Source organism: Rana temporaria, chromosome 9 (assembly GCF_905171775.1).
Source record: "Rana temporaria chromosome 9, aRanTem1.1, whole genome shotgun sequence".
Lineage (NCBI taxonomy): Eukaryota > Metazoa > Chordata > Amphibia > Anura > Ranidae > Rana > Rana temporaria.
In genome coordinates this window covers 117581505-117600385 of record NC_053497.1, presented here as the reverse complement: position 1 = coordinate 117600385, position 18881 = coordinate 117581505, and the positions used below count along the sequence as shown (strand labels likewise).

The 18881-nt window shown below is 39.7% G+C and overlaps 1 protein-coding gene across 1 annotated transcript in view; it reads right to left on the bottom strand.

The window, feature by feature from the left end:
- Positions 1 to 18881, bottom strand: part of PTPN18 (protein tyrosine phosphatase non-receptor type 18) — an 83595-nt gene that overhangs the window by 31972 nt on the left and 32742 nt on the right. Inside the window, exons 10-12 of the mRNA XM_040325257.1 lie at positions 17219 to 17296; positions 6523 to 6606; positions 236 to 324 (exon numbers count right to left, since the gene is read on the bottom strand). Coding sequence (XP_040181191.1) covers positions 236 to 324; positions 6523 to 6606; positions 17219 to 17296 — 251 coding nt within the window. The remainder of the gene's footprint in view (positions 1 to 235; positions 325 to 6522; positions 6607 to 17218; positions 17297 to 18881) is intronic.

Below are 18881 nucleotides of genomic sequence, written 5' to 3'. Positions count from 1 at the left end.
CAGAAATAAAAACCAGACCGAGGTAAAAATAATAACAATTTATAGCAAAACCTGACCCATTTGCAATCTGTACTAAACGCACACAAACACACATCTGTTTTGGTTTGAGTTCCATGTTAATGCCATCTACTCTTTTAAGACATGTTGACATGCATGTATGAAACACAAAAACATTTTGAAGACATAGGAAACATCTTGTTCGATATGTTTCCCTTTTTCAGCATTGACTACTCACCATGGACTGAGATCCTTCTTCCGGTGCAAGGCCTGGGTATGGGAAACGTTCAGCTGAGGTGCCACATCGTCATAATAGGGTGCTTTATTCTGTATGGAGAGGGAGAGATACATACAGAACAAGCAGATGAGTTGGTGCCACTACCATATCTGTGAATAAATCAGGAAGTCCCTCTTCCTGTTTTCAGTGCAAAGTACAAAAGATTTAACCCTATTCTGTCTGCAAGGGGTTCATTATTTATCAGAGATAAAAAATAAAATTACAGAAAAATTGCACAAGAATTCTGATGGGATGCAATAAGAAAGTGACTAAAATTTTAAATAGTTACCATTATCTCCTCCTGACAGCTCAGCATTGTACAAGTGAATATTGTTTTGTATCACTATTTTATTTGAAAATGAATTAAAACAATTAAAACAGACATTTTGAATTGTTTTTGAGGCTAGCCATAGACATGTGATTGGGGTACAGTGAAAAAAATCTGGCCATACACTAAACATTTTTTCCTTCATCCTGCAGGTTTCCTCTATTAACACTACACAGTGTGGATGGAAGAAACTCCCACTGTGCCTATTGTATTTTGACATCCAACACTGCAGGCTGCCAAAGCACCCGAACTGCAGCTGCATCTTATTGAATGCAGACGCTTTTCAGCTGACAATTTTCCACCTGACTTGTTCGGTTTTGAAAGATGTCAGATTGAAAGTGGGTGACAGGGCCAAACACTGAGCAAATTTTGGCCAGTTTTTCAGGAACCACCCAAAAATCATACAGTGTATGGCCAGCCTAATTGTCAGAAGACTTGTTTGAAGGATAAGGTCATTTCCTAAACAATTACAATCATTTCTGCAAGGTCAAGTAAGGAATCTGTATTGCTTGCATGGAAATTTTACAAAGATCTAAAAAAAAATCCTGGTACAATAATAGTCCATGGCCCCCTAGAACCTCCCCTCCGTTCATCCGAGGCGTTAACTTCATTATGAAAAATGATAGTCAAAGCCTAGAACATTGGTTGCCATTATCCACTGTCCATGGTCAACCTTAATTACCTAGGACCAGATTCACGAATATTTGCGGCCATGTAACGTAACCCGTTTACGTTACACCGGCGCAAGTTTTCAGTGTAAGTGCCCGATGCACAAAGCACTTACCTGTAAACTTGCGGCGGTGTATCGTAAACACGTCCGGCGCAAGCCCGCCCAATTCAAATGGGGCGTGTACCATTTAAATTAGGCGCACTCCCGCGCCGGACATACTGCGCATGCTCAGTTTTGAAATTCCCGCCGTGCTTTGCGCGATGTGACGTAATTTTTTTCGAACGGCGACGTGCGTAGCGTCTATTCGTATTCCCAGACGTCTTACGCCAAAACAAAAATAATTTGAAATTCGACCTGGGAACGACGGCCATACTTTAACATGGCTTGACTAAAATTCATTGTCATTGCTCTCATCATCTCATCATCATACCCCTAGACGCATTACAGAAGGTAACACGCCATCCCTATTCTATCCAGCGGCTCCTGTGGGGGTAGCGCTACATATTCATTAAAATTTTTTGCTAAATTGAACAGTTATCAACTATGACAGAAATAGTTAAAAATTAAAAATGGCATGATAGAAAGAAGAAGTGAAAAAAACTCCAACGAAAGGAAATAATCATCAGGGTTAAGTAAATATAACTATTTCGGTTTCAGTTGATTTTAAGCCCAGGTTGACACTGGGCTGTGGGAGTGAAGCCGTGCAAGTTCAGCTGAACTTGCACGGCTAGTTCAGCTGTCTCTCACAATGGCAAAGTAAGGAAGGAGGATTGCTGCTCAAATACTCCTTGGTACGGTGACTAAGAAAAACACAAAAGAAAATCAGCAGATCACTTAAACAGTGTGATGCCGCATACACACGATTATTTTTCAGCATGAAAAAAAATTTGTTTTTAAAAAACGTCATTTAAAATTATCATGTGTGGGCTACACATCATTTTTCAGGTTCTGAAAAACGACAAAAAAAAATTCGAACATGCTGCATTTTTTAACGTTGTTTTAAACGATGTCGTTTTTCGGGTTGTAAAAAATGATCGTGTGTGGGCTAAAACAACGTAAAAAACCCGCGCATGCTCAGAAGCAAGTTATGAGATGGGAGCGCTCGTTCTAGTAAAACTACCGTTCATAATGGAGTAAGCACATTCAGACAGACAGACAGAAAAGCACAAATCTTCTTTTACTAACACTGAATCAGCTAAAGCAGCCCAAAGGGGAATGGAACTTCCCCTTTATAGTGCCGTCGTACGTGTTGTACGTCACCGCGCTTTGCTAGATAATTTTTAAACGATGGTGTGTGGACAACATTGTTTTTAATGATGAAGTTGGGAAAACTTCGTTTTTTGGACATGCTGAAAAATGATTGTGTGTACGCGGCATCAGGCTTTAAGTGGTTGCAAACTTCTGACATGAAATATGAACAAAGCATATCCGTCTATAGCGTGTACTTGCCCTAATCCAGTGCATTAAGTGTATTTTTTGTCTGATGCCTCCTTCTTCTGGTATCAGCATGAGTCACTTCTGACAAGTTTTCCTGACACGAAAGATAAAAAGGTGACAGGGAAGGGAGCTCCAGCACGCTGCCTGTGATTGACAGCCATAGCTCTGTGAGCAGACAGTTGTGTCCCTTTCCTACAATCAGCTCTCAAAGCTCTCCTCACTTAGATCTACAGAATGTAACTTCAGCTCCCTGTTCCCTGCTTTCTGAAAACCTCTGACAGTCTGTGTAAGTTCTGCACTTCAAATGGCTTTAGCGAAGTAAAGGCTGCAGATAAACATGAACAAATTATGTAGGATCATTTATTTAATCTCTGTGTATCACCTGAAGATAGTCACTTGACAGTCAGTTTGTCTTAGTAAAGATGCCAGGGCCTGGACCCAAAGCCCATTGAAGAATCCGCTTGGGTGTGGATACTTGGACAGGTAAATGTCTTTTTATTAAAATCCAGCAGCTACAGTATTTGTACCTGCTGACTTAATTTTTGAGGGGAGACTGAAACTCCTACGTCTTTGTTTTCTTTTTTAATTTTAAATAATGCATTCTCTATATAAAGTGGTTCTAAAGGTTTAAGGTTTTTTACCTTCATGCTATGCATGAAGGTAAAAAACCTTCTCTCTGCAGCATCCCCCCCCCCCCAGCCCTACCAATACATACCTGAGCCCCATCTCGATCCAGCGATTTGCACAAATGCTTATGTGACAGACCTAGCTGCGACAGAGGCTTTTGGAGAGGACTGAATGCGAGCCTTTTGCCTTCCGATTATGGGCCAGGGCCTCAAAACAGGAAGGCGGATGGGTTATCCCGGCAGACAGACCTGGAACCTTAAGACTACTTTTCCAACATCCTCGAGTTGACCCATTCGGGGTCCCACTGTGGCTGTTGGACTGTTTCTCAGAGGGGAGTATTGTCATGGACCTTGGAATGCTGAAGTGTTTGAATCTGTTACACAGTGGGGGGTCTTCTGCCCTGCCTTAAGGCTAACCCCTCCGCCCTCCAGACGGCTCTATGGTCTGGAAGAAAAGCATTGTTCTGTGTTTGGCTGTTTGTGTACTTTAATTGCCCCCTGTGGCTTCTGTCTCATTACACATAGCAGTCCTCCTATTCAAGCTATCGGACCAATCCCTGCTGACCCTGTTTCAAGTCCTCATTTGCATGGCTAAGAGGACCTAATTGAGAACTACAATGTACTTTACAATTGACCAATAGGAAAGCGGTTGTTGGGGGCGGGGTGTTCAAACTGCTGTATAAAAGTGTGTTGTGTGCATCCAATAAAAGAGTTTCCTGTTTGAACCTACATACAGCCTGCCTGGTGTTTGTTCTGATGGATTTCGAACGGCACATAGCTGTAGTTCGAATCCCGGAGCCTTGGATGTCCGAACCATCAGACGTTGCGATCTGCAATCTGATTCAATAGCAGCAGAGGAGTGTCGGGAGAGTGGAACCGAGCGAGCAAGGGTCTCGTTACACCTTGGCTCTCCGGGGACTCTCCCTTCTCATTTGCTAAGACACCACTGCTGTCAATCACAGCCGCTGAGACAATCAGGAGAGAGTTGAGTGAGGGCCGAGCCACAGCTCTGTGTGTGAATGCACACGCAGAGCCGCAGCTCAGGAGCGAGCCTGCTTGGGTGCCCCCATTGCAAACTGCTTGCTCTGGGGGGAACTCGACAGGAGAGAGGGGACAGGAGCGCTGGCGAGGGACCCGCGAAAAAGAGGGTCGGGGCTGCTCTGTGCGAAACTGCTGCAAAGAGCACGTAAGTATAACATGTTTGTTATTGGAAAAAAAATGCCATGACGAAGGAGCAGGGGGTGGAACAAAGCTCTACTGTCTGTGTCAATTGTGCAGGCAGCAGGGTTTGAGAGTGAGCCTGCACGATTTTCCCCCTGGGCCCCATCGCAACGGGGGAGGAGCCAGAAGCGCCGGAAGTGGACCACCTTTTTTTTAAGAAAGGTTTATCATCACTTTCATTTGGCTACAGTGTCGCAAGTCTGAGTAACTGTGAGTCAAACTATACCAGCACTGAAAACTGAAAAATTCCCTAGGAAGGAGAGTGGTGAAACATGCTGGTAGTGAAGGGTAAAATATCTTAATATTTTTGCATTACCACACACCGGTTTGAACCATTATTGCTGAAAAAGCTTAGACAATATAAACACTAAGGGGCGCTTAAATAGCAGTGAATATGACATTCATCAAACATTCACTGCATAAAAGTCTTTTGGTGCATGTGTTTTAAAAGGCTTGCTCAAAAGTTAATGTCTGGTGAAAATCACATTGACGAACTTACAAATAGTATGCTTTAAAATGTTACAAAAAAATAAAGTTCATCAGGTTTATCAGAATTCATATGCAAGGAGCTTTCAAGGTACAAATCTCCAAAGCCTTTAACTCAATGGGAAGAGTTTGTATTCATGATGTACCCAACTGCAGTAGTGAGCAGAGAACTGATTCATATAAAGGAGTGCCAAGCATGCCTTCTTTCATACCTTTATTCCTCTCCCTTTAAAGCAGACCTTTCCCTCCTTCCCCTTTATTTCACATTAGCATGGATCGCGGCATGCTGATGTAAAATCGCCTAACACTTTTTAAAAATGTTTTTCTGCTTTACTTACCATCTTTCTATTCCAATTTCAGTGTCATACTTTGCATGTGTGATGTCAAGTGCCAACATCATGCGCCTTATTTTCCACATGCACTGTATAAAATTACATTAAAGGGGTTGTAAAGGAATTTTTTTTTTTTCATAATAAGTATCCTTTACCTGCAGACATTCCTCATTTCACTTCCTCATTGTTCGTTTTTGCTCACAAGTTGCTCTATTTCTTCTCTGTTCTGTTCACTTCCTGCTTGTCTGATTGTTACCCACCACCGTGAAGGGAGGCTTTACTGCGGTGGTCAGTGACGTGCTCGCCCCCTCCTGGGAACTACATCTGTGCGGTAGGACGCTCTCTACGTGTTAGAGACTTCAAGGAGGTGTGAATTACTGGGCGTGCCGCAATGCATACTGAGAAATGTAGTTCTTACATGAACGAGCAAAGCAAACCAGGAAGTGAATGAGAGAACACAAACTAGAACGCCGGAGGTGATATAGATGAAGGAATTTAATAGGTATTTACTTTTTTTTTAACAGAATCATTACACTATACTGTCTGTCTACCTTGCAGACATTAATTTTAGGCAAAAAAATTTTTTCCTTTACAACTCCTTTAATTTGCTGGGGGAAAAAAGCTTTTCCCCTGAGATTTTGTGAGGCTTTCTCTTCCCCAAAAGATACATGTAGTGTCATATGTGTGAGATAAAGCATGACATCATAGAGTTTAATTTTAAGCATATGCAATATCACATTTTTTTTTCAAAATGGCAGCATGGGAATTGGACCCCAGACAGCATTTAGGAAGGACAAAAATAGGTAACGATGAAGAAAAAGTCACAACAATATAGGTAAGTATGATTGTTTATTTCCCCCTATTTATTATTGACAGGCATAGAGATTGAGGGGAGGGTCCTCTTTACGGCATCCCCCTTATTACGTACATCATAAAAAATAAATTATGTCTGAAAGCTTGAATACATAGCTTACCCTACTAATGACGAGCAGCAAAGTACATTTTTTTTTATATATCTATTAAAAATGGAACTACCTCCTTTACAAACTCAGTCTATATACTATATTATACAACTGTTAATGTGACAGAATCCTAGATACAAAAAGTTTAAAGTATATTAACTATTCTTTCCATTTTTGTCCCCTTACCTGGTGCAGATTTTCATAATTGTGATCATTCAGTTGCTTTTCAAACATCTCAGTAACTGCGTGATACAAGAAATCATACTGTTCCTGCAGGAAGAATGTGGATTAGTTACCACAACAAATTAACATTACAGACAAGGCTGTGACAGTAAACAAACAGCAACACACCAAGAGTTTCAGGTGAAATTGACTAGTGAACTGCTGGTGCTAATCACTGCAAGGGCACTGAAGTCATAAAATATGCTTTGTTTATTTTGAGTTCACCCTAATCCATCAAGGCCACATTCAGCAGGCTTCTTACAGAGCTTTACACATGGTTCCTCTTTTGAGAAATATTGTAAAGCCCTGGAAACTAGGAAGCATGGTGGCTTTGATTTTGGTCAGTTACGGAAATAAGGGTAACAGCAATCACAGGGATTTCACAAATAGTGCTTCCAGGTACGTAGATGATATATTTTAATTATTTTTTTATTTAAGCTCCATACCTTTTAAAAAATGACATAAAAACAAAAAGGTCAATATGATATAGGAAGAATACAACTGGAGGTATGAATGATCATGCAGTGCATTAACTAGTGGTATGTAGTACCAAGTTGCCTCGTATGAGAAATGTGAATGTTAACTTTAAAGAAAAACTATACTAAAATAAGCAGCAAGCTGACATAGTTGATCTTCTGTAAATGCTAGTTGCCTGCCTACTACCGTATGTTGATCTGTATACACTGTATACTGTACAAGTATGAGTAGCAAGACAGTCAGAACTCCTGATCTTTTTCTAGGTCACTGAAATAAAGTATTAAAAGCAGAGGATCAGTATGACAGTTCGGTAGGCGGCAATCTTCAGAAAGAGGTACAGTAACCAAAGGCAGTCTATGTGTTTGTCTGCTGGTAGGTTTTCAGTACATGCAATAAAATAATTTGATCAAATATGACATTTATGTGCTGGTCTCTTCAAGAAACATACCGGGCTGCATTGCTAGACGTGGGAACACCTATGTTTAGAAGCTCATAGTCAAAACTTACACTTTGAGCACCCTGGGGGTACACCTAATCCATCAAGGCTACATTCAGCAGGCTTCTTACAGAGCTTTACACATGGTTCCTCTTTTGAGAAATATTGTAAAGCCCTGGAAACTAGGAAGCATGATGGCTTTGATTTTGGTCAGTTACGGAAATAAGGGTAACAGCAATCACAGGGATTTCACAAATAGTGCTTCCAGGTACGTAGATGATATATTTTAATTATTTTTTAATTTAAGCTCCATACCTTTTAAAAAATGACATAAAAACAAAAAGGTCAATATGATATAGGAAGAATACAACTTGGAGGTATGAATGATCATGCAGTGCATTAACTAGTGGTATGTAGTACCATGTTGCCTCGTATGAGAAATGTGAATGTTAACGTTAAAGAAAAACTATACTAAAATAAGCAGCAAGCTGCCATAGTTGATCTTCTGTAAATGCTAGTTGCCTGCCTACTACCGTATGTTGTTTTTTTTTTTTTTTTTAATTTTTCTTTTTATTTCGTTTCTTTTCCAAGAAAAAAAAGCAAGAAAGTGATACAGGAAACATAAGAAGAGGACTAAGCATAGTCCTATACATCAACATATGTATGGAAATTATATTTATTCTCTCTCTTCAACTCTATTTACTATTCATAATATCTGTATCACTACTAGTTTCAATCCATTCCTCTATAATAGACCAAATACTTTCTACTTCTAAACTAAATTTCAGACTACCCGAGTATTCCATCTCCCACTAAATATCCATTTATTCTTTATCTAAAGTACTAATTCCCTCCTTATTCCCGCAGCACTTCCTTCCTCATTTTATCCCCCCTTTCCCTCCCCCCTTATCCCTACCTCTAGACCCCCTTCTTCCCCCATTCCCCTCCTCCAGCCGTCTATCCTCAGGCCGGAGAGAAGAATTAGGAGAAGAGAAGAGAAAAAAAAAAAAAAAAAAAAAAAAAAAATTCTTAATAAGACAATACAATACACCCCTCCCCTCCTCCGCTGTCCTCCAACCGTGCGCAAAATGTTCTCTCTCCTATTTTCCTTCTTTCTTCCATCTACTACCCTTTATCTTATTCTCCTATTAGCTTTTTACCTTCCTCCGACTGTAAAAATAATTCCCAAGGTGCCCATATCATTTTAATTTGCTGTTTCTTATCTATTGTTTTTGGGAGGAGTTTCTCCATTATCCCTATTTTCCTTACTTTTTTCAGCCACATAGATATTGGAGGTGCCTCGGGGTCTTTCCATTTTGTTGCAATGCAACTTTTCGCCGCATTTATCAAATGACACATCATTGATCCCTTATATCTCACCGGATATATTTCAGCATGATGTAGTAGAAAAAACGATGGGTCATCTGGAATATGATATTCCGTAAATTCTTGTGTAATTCTCCGTACTGTTTCCCAGAATTGTTGTATTATTGGACATCCCCAAAATGTATGTAGCATTGTCCCTTTCTCCCCACAGCCTCTCCAACATCTATCTGACATTTCAGGAAAAAATGTGTTTAAACGCGCTGGCGTATAGTACCATCTTGTTAATATTTTATAATTTAATTCTTGTATTTTCGTGCATCTTGAAGAATTTAATGCTAAATTTATAATATTTTGGCTTTGTATTGGGGAAAAAACTTGGCCTAAATCTCTCTCCCATTTTACTAGGCTCGACATTCTAAAGTCTTCTGGTGGTGCAGTCAATAATATATACATTTTAGAGACCATATGGGCTAGTGGTTCCTTTCCTCCACAGTACTCCTCAAACTTTGTGAGTGCCCGTTTATACTTTTCTGCACCATCCAGAGTCTCCAGAAAGTGTCGTACCTGTCGCGCTTGCCATATCGGTATCTCACCGCTCCCTCCCCTTTGTGCTATTTCTCCTATTGTCATCCACCCCCTTTCACCCAGAAAGTGGGAGGCTTGAAATCTACCCTTTTCTTTTAATTTCTTGAGTATATGGGATTCCAAACCAGGCTGGAATTCTGGATTTCCTATTATTGGGTAGAGGGGGGAATTATTCGTTGAGAAATTCGGATTATGACATATTTTATTTCCAATCCATAAAGTTGGTCCTATCGTTGGGTGAGTTTTAACTGTAAGGGGTAACGCAGAATAGCACCATATTGCCCTATCTAACGGTACTGGGCACATTTGTTGCTCTATAGTGATCCACAATTTATAATCCCCATGTCTACTCCAATCTGCTATCCTTCCCAACTGGACTGCGTGATAGTACTTTAACATATCCGGTGCTGATATCCCTCCCACCTTCTTGGGTAGGATCAATAATTTCCTACCGATCCTGGGCCTTTTACTCCCCCATATAAATTTTGTAAATAATGCCCGAATTTGATTGAAGTACGACATGGGGATCTGAATTGGTAGAGCTTGAAAAAGATATAAAAACTTTGGCACTACACTCATTTTCAAAATATTAGATCTCCCAAACCAAGAGTGCATCCCTCTACTCCATCCATCTAACATTGTTCTAATTGTACCCAATAATGGTTTAAAATTTAGTTCAAAAGTATCCTTTAAATCTGGTGGCATTTGAGTGCCCAAGTAATTCAATGCCCTCGTCGTCCACTTAAACTTAAAACTAAATTCCAAACCATTCTTAATCGACCCTGGCAGAGCGACCCCCATTGCTTCCGATTTATTATAATTTATTTTAAAGTTTGACATCCTCCCGTAGAGTTCTACTTCTTTCATTAAATTTGGAAGGGATATCTGTGGTTTTGTTAGGGAGAAGAGCATGTCATCTGCGTAAGCCGATACTTTATGTTCCCTCCCTCCCAATTGAATACCCACTATATCTCTGTTCTGTCGAATCTTGTTTAATAATGGTTCTAATGTCAATGCAAATAATAAAGGCGACAGGGGGCAGCCCTGCCTAGTACCATTTGTGATTGCTAGAGGCTCAGAGTACACCCCATTCACTTTTACCAAAGCTCTGGGTCCCGCATACACCCCCTCTATCCACTGAGCCATCCGCTCTCCTAATCCCATTTGTTTTACTGTTCCCAACATAAATTCCCAATTCACTCGATCGAATGCCTTCTCTGCATCTGAGTTCAAGAAAACACTCGATATCTTCTTTTCTTTTACTTGGTTTATTAAGTTTAACACTTTAATAGTACTATCCCTTGCTTCTCTATTTGGGATGAACCCGACCTGATCCAAATGTACCAGTTTAGATAGATAGGGCTGTATACGTGATGCCAAGATCTTTGTCAGAATTTTAATATCTACATTTATTAATGATATTGGTCTATAACTAGTGCATGCCCCTGGATCCTTCCCTTCTTTTGGGATAATCGTAATATGTGCTAGTAACGTCTCCGGGGGTAACATTCTTATTTGTCCTACTGTATTAAACAATTTAGTCATATGGGTCCCTAATAGTGTACTAAAGCTTTTATAATATTGTATGGTGAACCCATCTGGGCCTGGGGCTTTACCATGCTTTATTGTTTTCATTATTGATTGTACTTCCTCCAGAGTAATTGGTTTTCCCAAATCCCTTCGCTCTGGAGGTGTTAATCTAGTCAGACCTGCTGAGGATATATATTTCTCCACAGCCCCAGAGGGGTTCTCCTTCCCTTGAAGGTTATATAACGCGGCGTAGTATTTCCTAAATTCTTGTGCTATTTCTTTTGAAAGGTGGAGTTTTTTATCTTCTTTGGTTTTAATAAATGGGATATATGACCGTGACTGTAATTTTTTCAATTTTTTTGCTAGTAACTTCCCACATTTATCACCTGAATCGTATGTCATCTTCTCTGCATATTGTAAAACCGCTTCAGCCTTATATCTAAGGAGATCCGCTACCTGTCTTCTTAAATGTGTTAATTCAATTCCTATACCCATTTCTGTCTTTTTTTTATGTTGTATCTCCAATCTCTGTATCTTTTCTAATAATTCTTTTATTTGTTTTTCTCTAGCTTTCTTAACTCGGGAACCATGTTTAATTAAAACCCCTCGAATCACTGATTTATGGGCTTCCCAAACTATACCCGGATCACTTTCTTCATTATCATTTGTCTGGAAATACCATGTTATTTCTTTTTTTACATCTTCAATTATATCAGGATTCTGTAGTAGGCTCTCATTTAATTTCCACCTCCGCTCTGACGTCTGAGTTCCCTCTCCCCATGTTATTTCCATTGTTACCGGGGCGTGATCTGTCCAAGTTATATTCCCAATTGAAATGTCCTTTATTAAGTGTAAACACTGATGAGGTATCAGAAAGAGATCTATTCTTGAATATATTTGATGTGGGGTTGAAAAATATGTATAGTCTTTCTCTCCTGCGTGTAATATACGCCATCCATCTACCAACTGAAATTCATGTAGTTTTTGTATGATTCGTTTCCTAATTCCATTTGGTACCGACGACACCCCTACTGAGGTATCTTCCTTTGGGTTTAAAGATATATTCAGATCCCCACCACAAATCAATTTACCCTCTTTAAAATTCATCAATTTAGTGATCACCTTTACTAAGAAACTATCTTGATGTATATTCGGTGCATAGATGGTGGCTAATGTTACCTTCTCACCCCCTATTGTCCCTTTAAGAAACAGGAATCTCCCTCCTGGATCCGCATATTTTTCGGCTAAGGACCATGGTATTCTATTTGCTATTAAAATTGCAACCCCTTTGCTTTTGGCTTCCTGGTTAGAGGCCTGGTATACATTAGGGAAATTCCTATTTTGAAGATATGTATATACCCCATCTTTAAAGTGTGTTTCCTGAATAAATCCTATGTCCGTTTTGAGCGATTTTAGTTCATTTATTAATATTTTACGTTTTTCGGGGATATTAAGTCCTCTTACATTTAGGGAAGTAACCCTTATTTTATCCATCTAACACACCACTTTTAGCAGACAGCGGAGAAGGAGAGGACAAAAATAAATAAATAAATAAAATAAAATAAATTAAAATAAATAAATAAAAAAATTATATAAAATAAAAACAAATTTATATAAAAAAAAAAAAAAAAAAAAAAAAAAAAAAAAAAAAAGGGCTCCTCCTATAGGGGTCTTAGGAGGTACGGATTTTATGTTACGGCTTCTACGTGGGACTTCTGTTATCCCGTAGTTACCGAAAATAGGAGGAATAAGCCTGCAAAAGCAGGAGTGGCTGAGCTCCTACTACCTCTCCTCACTTTATTTAATTCCTCTTTAAACCCTTTTAAACGTATTTACCCTGTAGCTCCCCCCTTTTCCCTCTTTCTCTCTCCATCCTTCTCTCCTCCTTCTCCCCCCTCTTTCCTCTTCCCCCTCCCCTTCCCTCCCCTTCACTTTCTAATCTCTATTCTAGTATCCCTCCCCCACCTCTAAATTCCTTCACCATCCCCTCTCCCCATCACCCCTTCCTCATAATTATTTCCTTTATATGCACACATCATTAACATATTTAATTTCACTTCATATCCTATATATTTTAACAAATTATATTTGCATTAATAGGAAATCAGACATTTAGAACATAATTGTTATTCATATTCCTCTTATATTCATATGTCAATATTAACTCCTTTATTTATGAATATACCCCTTATTTGTTCAATCTAGTAAAAATCTTCTCCTCTTCCACCTCCCCCTCCCTCCTTCCTATTACATATTCACCTTCCCTTTCTATTCCTTTTATCATTCTTTTAATACAGCTTCTACATATTTCCAGTCCTGAACACCCTAAACCTCCTTATGTGATTTACCTATTCCCCTATATGTGAACTTAATAAGTCGTCCCCTATACTAAAAAAAAAAAAAAAAAAAAAAAAAAAAAAAGGGGGCTCGCTTCACCCTTTATTCCTATTGGTTCTCTCATTAAGTGCAAGATCTCATTTTAAACTCTGAATTATGTGACGTGTTATTTACCTATCTGTGTCTATTTTGTTTCCTCCCCCCCCACCCCACCCCCTCCCATTATCTTTATGTCTAATCTTAATCCCCCTTTCTACCCTCCCTCATACCCTTCCTTCCCCAATAAAGAAAACAAGTCTCCCAAGATGTTTTTACGTGTGCACAATGGTGCATATGATCTCCCTTTCTACCCTCCCCCCCCTTCCCTCCTTCCCCCCAAAAAAAAAAAAAAAAAAAAATTATCCCCAAAAGTATTCTTACATGTGCACAATGGTACTAGTGATCAGGTGTTTCCCTCAGGTGCAAAAAAAAAAAAAAAAAATATTTTTTAAAATCCCTAACGTTTAGGGTGGACTATCCTGATCTATTTATTAATGTATAATGCTGTATAATTTATATTCTATTATATATCCCAATTGACAATTAGTATTTTATCAACATATATTTCAATCATAACTAAAACATTCCGGTGATGGTTCATTACCAGTTTATAAGTATAAATATAAATAAAATTATGGGGGGGGGGGGAAGAGGGAAAAAAAAAAAAAAAAGAAGAACCACAATGAAGGTGCATACAGTTCATACAGTCAGTCCATATTTCCCTTTCTCCTCGTATCCCCCTATATAAATTGCTTCTGGGGAATGTTTAAAGTGTGGTGGTGGAGGGGGGACTTCCACATTAAAGGGAAACAACAAAAGAAAAGGGGGCAGGGGGATGGCCTAGAAGATAGGCATATAAAAGAAAAAAAAAAGAAGAAAGGCCAACCATCTAGTCAATTTAGTACCGGGGGGAGCCATAATAGTCCTGTATATTCATCTATTTTGTCTTGGAGAAGGAAAAAAGAGAAAAGAAAGAAAAAAAAAAAAAAAAAAAGATTCACAGTTTTCAGTAACCCCTGCCCAGTCCCTATGATTTATTCCGATTTTCTTCTGTTCCTCTGCGTTGTGATTCTCGATCCTTTGTTGTTTGTAGGCCACCTTTCCGACGTGGTCTGTCCATTGGCCGTAGCCAATCTGGGACCTCCAACTTTTCTATTCCCAAAAATTTGAACATCTCTGGAAGCTCTAACGGTTCAGATAGTAAAAATGAAAGTGGCCCTTTCTTAACAAATAATGCGATCGGGTATCCCCAGCTATAGGTCCCACCTACTGATTTAATTTTTTCCAGGAGTGGGCGTAATTGTGCTCGCCGTTGTAACGTGGCCCATGAAAGGTCTGGAAGAATCTTTATTGCCATTTCTTCAAACTTTATTATCTTTGCCTCCCATGCCTTGCGACTAATTATTTCTTTATGTGCATAATGATGGAAACGACCTATCACATCTCTGGGTCTTGCCGGATCGCTGGGCCGTGGCCCCAGGGCCCTATGTAGTCGATCAAATTCAATCTGTTTCTGTTCCTTTATTAATTCAGCCCCTAGCTGCTGGCATATTGTTTGAACAACTCTATGTAGAGATTCTCCCTCAATTTCTTCCGGTATCCCTCTAAACCGAAGATTTAATCTCCGACTTCTGTCTTCGATCTCTTCGAATTTCAAATGTATAGCCGAGCTCTGTGGTCTATAAGGGGGTTCTTTTTTCCTTATCTCCTCTAGCTCAGTTACCCGATCTTCCAACTTCACCACCCGTATCCCTTCTTCTGAAATTTTATCTGAGAGTGCTTGCATCTCAGATCTAATTAATTGCAATTCTTTCCGATGTCCCTCCTCAAGTCGGGTCACCAATGTTTCCATCTCATCCCTTGTCGGGAGGGCCTGAAGGATCGCCATCTCATCCCTGGTTGGTAATGCCTGTAAAATCGCCATTAAATCTATTCCACCTATATTATTTTCCGCCATGTTCTTATGTTCCCAGCTATTTATCTCCTCCTGCTCTTGCCCCCCTTCCGTGGCCTGTGGTGTAGTAAGGCTCATCCGGGGTGCTGCTCTCGAGATCTCCGGATATTCTGTCCCCCTTGTCTCTAGCACTGAGGCTCTTGCTGTGGCAGTTGCTGCTCTTGTACGTAAGAAATAGTCTTTGATCTCTGGCTGTGTCAGAGGGGTCAGTATTGTTTTTGTTGAATTTTGTTGCTGCTTTTGCTGTGGGATTGCTTCCTTTTTTTTCTTTGCTACATTCATCCCGCTGCTGCCAGCAAGATAAATACTGCTTAGTCCCACCGGTTTTTAAGTCTCTTTTTTAAACTTTATTTAGTCAGTAAAAAAAAAAGTCCTGATGTGATCACCCGTATATTCCAGAACATATACCAGCCCGTATACCAGCCTCTTACTGGCAGCTTAGGAATGTACAGCTTAGGAATGAATTCCCACCTCCAGCCCTTTCAAGCCCGTCTTCTTTTACTTAGATTTATAAGTTCAAAAGTTCAAAGGTTCATAGACTCCTCTACTCCTCTTCACATTTCACATTTCCTTGTAACTTCTTTTTTTTTTTTTTTACCTGGCCTCTTACTGGCAGCTTAGGAATGTACAGCCACTTTGTACTCACCGCACTCTTCCCGTCTCTCTCCCAAGCCTCGAGGTCCCTTGTTCAACCCTGTGGTGCTAACTCACAGCCACAGTCACATCAATAGTCTTGGGGGGGTCCGCTTCCCCCCCCCCCCGCTTCTCACACGCAGCACACAGCTGACTTCTCCCTCTCCTCACAGCGCAGCGGTGTGTGTGTATCGGCTCCCTGTCTTCTGTTCTCAGGTTCACTCCCACCTTCTCACACACATCACACGCTGGACGCCGCACGCTCAGCTGTTGAACTGTCTCTACTCACCGGTTGTGAGGAACCAACCAAAACGAGTCAGAAAAAAAAATGATAACCAGGTGAAATTATCTCAGGGCTTCTCAGGACTTTTCAGGGCTTTCAGGCTGCCAGAGATTTCCAATAGTTTTCCGGGCTTCCAGGGCTAAGAAAAGCCTACGAATTTCACTGCTTCAGGTTCAAGTTCTCATTACAGCTCTGCATTAGATCAAGTAAAAAACTTCCAGGTTTGTATAACATTCAATCTATTTAGTATTTAGTGAGGAGAGGTGAGGTATAGCTCAGCTCAGCGTGTGTCTCCACCTCCACCTCACTCCACCATTGTTAGGCCACTCCTCCCCCCAGTGATGTTGATCTGTATACACTGTATACTGTACAAGTATGAGTAGCAAGACAGTCAGAACTCCTGATCTTTTTCTAGGTCACTGAAATAAAGTATTAAAAGCAGAGGATCTGTATGACAGTTCGGTAGGCAGCAATCTTCAGAAAGAGGTACAGTAACCAAAGGCAGTCTATGTGTTTGTCTGCTGGTAGGTTTTCAGTACATGCAATAAAAAAAATTGATCAAATATGACATTTATGTACTGGTCTCTTCAAGAAACATACCGGGCTGCATTGCTAGACGTGGGCACACCTATGTTTAGAAGCTCATAGTCAAAACTTACACTTTGAGCACCCTGGGGGCTCCCACATAGTCCCTTAATAATAATAAATAATTTTTGTCAGATCGAAATTATCTAAACACATGCAAACCCATAATAACATTGCCTTTAAACAGAATCTGTACTGCTTTTAAGTCATTCTTTTAATCTCTCAACAACAGGCTAAGCTCTGTTTTCCAGACTTACCTTACCCACTTTGCTAAAGAATGCCTATTGTTTACAAAACTCAAAAGCTCAAGCTCTGATTCACACATGCCAGGGATTTAACAACTAACATCTATTCAAATAGCTCCCTATAGAGTTTTAACAAGACAGACAGAAACAGAGAGATTATATGTAATAGGTAAAAAATATAAAGAGTAAAATAAGCACAGCTATTTAATGAAAATCATGAATAAACGCACCTTTGTCTGTATAGCGGAGGGTCTTTGACGCCTCATCATCATCACAACTTCAAATATACTAAAGTCATTTGGCACCTTCTATAATAAAGAAACATAAGAGGATTCAGATATATATACTTGCTAAATCTGTACATCAGAATTGTTTACATTTCTTCTGTGTAATCTTCATAACAAAAAACTTTTTTCTGGTGCGCTATTTACATCATAGCCATCAAGCTCAATCGAATTTTCAGGGTTGGACACCCGTTTTTTTAAAGCTCCACCATAACATTACTTCTGCTTGAGCTCATCACTGGCCATGTAGTCGCTTTCCAAACTATGCTTCATTCAGGATTTCATCAACCACAATGAACTTGAGTTCTACTTAAAACTAAGCTGCAGGCAGATAAAATTCATAAAAATGATAAATTCATTAAAAAATCATTACAGGTACTAACTATGCCTTTTAGAAAAGAAATGCACATATATTTGCAGAAACAAAATGTGCATGCATTATTTCCTTCCATGGGGAGCATTGTACCCATAATCAGTGGATCACATATGCAATTCCAGGCTACTGCAGACTCTTCCTTCAGCTCTTTGTCCATACTGAAGAATGGGCTTTTAATTGGAGACCTGGAGGAAGTGTCAATAGACTACGACCACAGTGATTTTCATGTCCAGGTTGAATCATGTTCCATTGAGAACTACAAGTTTGTCAGCTACAGTGGTAGACGTGACTCGTAGTTCATTCATTCACACATCTCTGTGAATGAATGAGGTAGCTTTGCAGGCAGAGCCCCCACACAGCTTTGCCAATTTCAAAAGTGATAGCTGTTCGGGGGAGATTTTAAAAGTGACAGATGCTACTATCACTACTGATCTCATTATTATTCTTCACATTTGCCTCTGTGGGGTGATTGGATACCAAGTCACTGCACAATTATATACGAGTAAGAGTGCACACCTTCTAGAGTTCTTTCTGCTATCTCTAACACTACATGCTGCACTTGACATGTTAAGATGCCACGTAAAAATTGGAATCCTAGTCCTCTATTTGATATTATAGCAATAACTAATATAACATCCTTATAACATATATACTGTACATTCAGACATCAACAAATACTGTTTTCATAACTGTTCATGATGCTGAAGCACGTTTTGAAACCTAACAGGAAACTCTATAGTGGATATATCACTTTTTATAAGGTCTTTATTGTTGTGTATAATTGATCCCTTGTTTCCTCCTACCTACTAAATGGCCTTTATTAAACTGCCTATGCTCTTGTGTTATCTGTGTGTTTTTTTTTTTAGGACAAAACTTTACAATAAAAATGTATCTGAATAAAAAGATCCTAACACAGTGGTAGTTTAGTTAATGCAGCCCATAAGGGAACTTCTGCTATGAGTCAAAGTACTATAGAAGTAGGCTCACAACTACTGATGTGTGTCACAATGAGATTTCACAACTGTCCCTCAAACAATTTGCATACTGTTCTGTATGACATGCGCCTGCAATATGCTATGTAATGTCTGACTCATCACAGGCCATTCAAGCTAGCTTTCCAAATGGCCATTACCCCACCCATCAATTTAGCCTGCTACACAGTAGTTATTTTTAGAAAAGCCTTTGCTGCCCTCTAGCTGAAGAGTGAGATTTAGCGCAATGTGCACAGGTCAC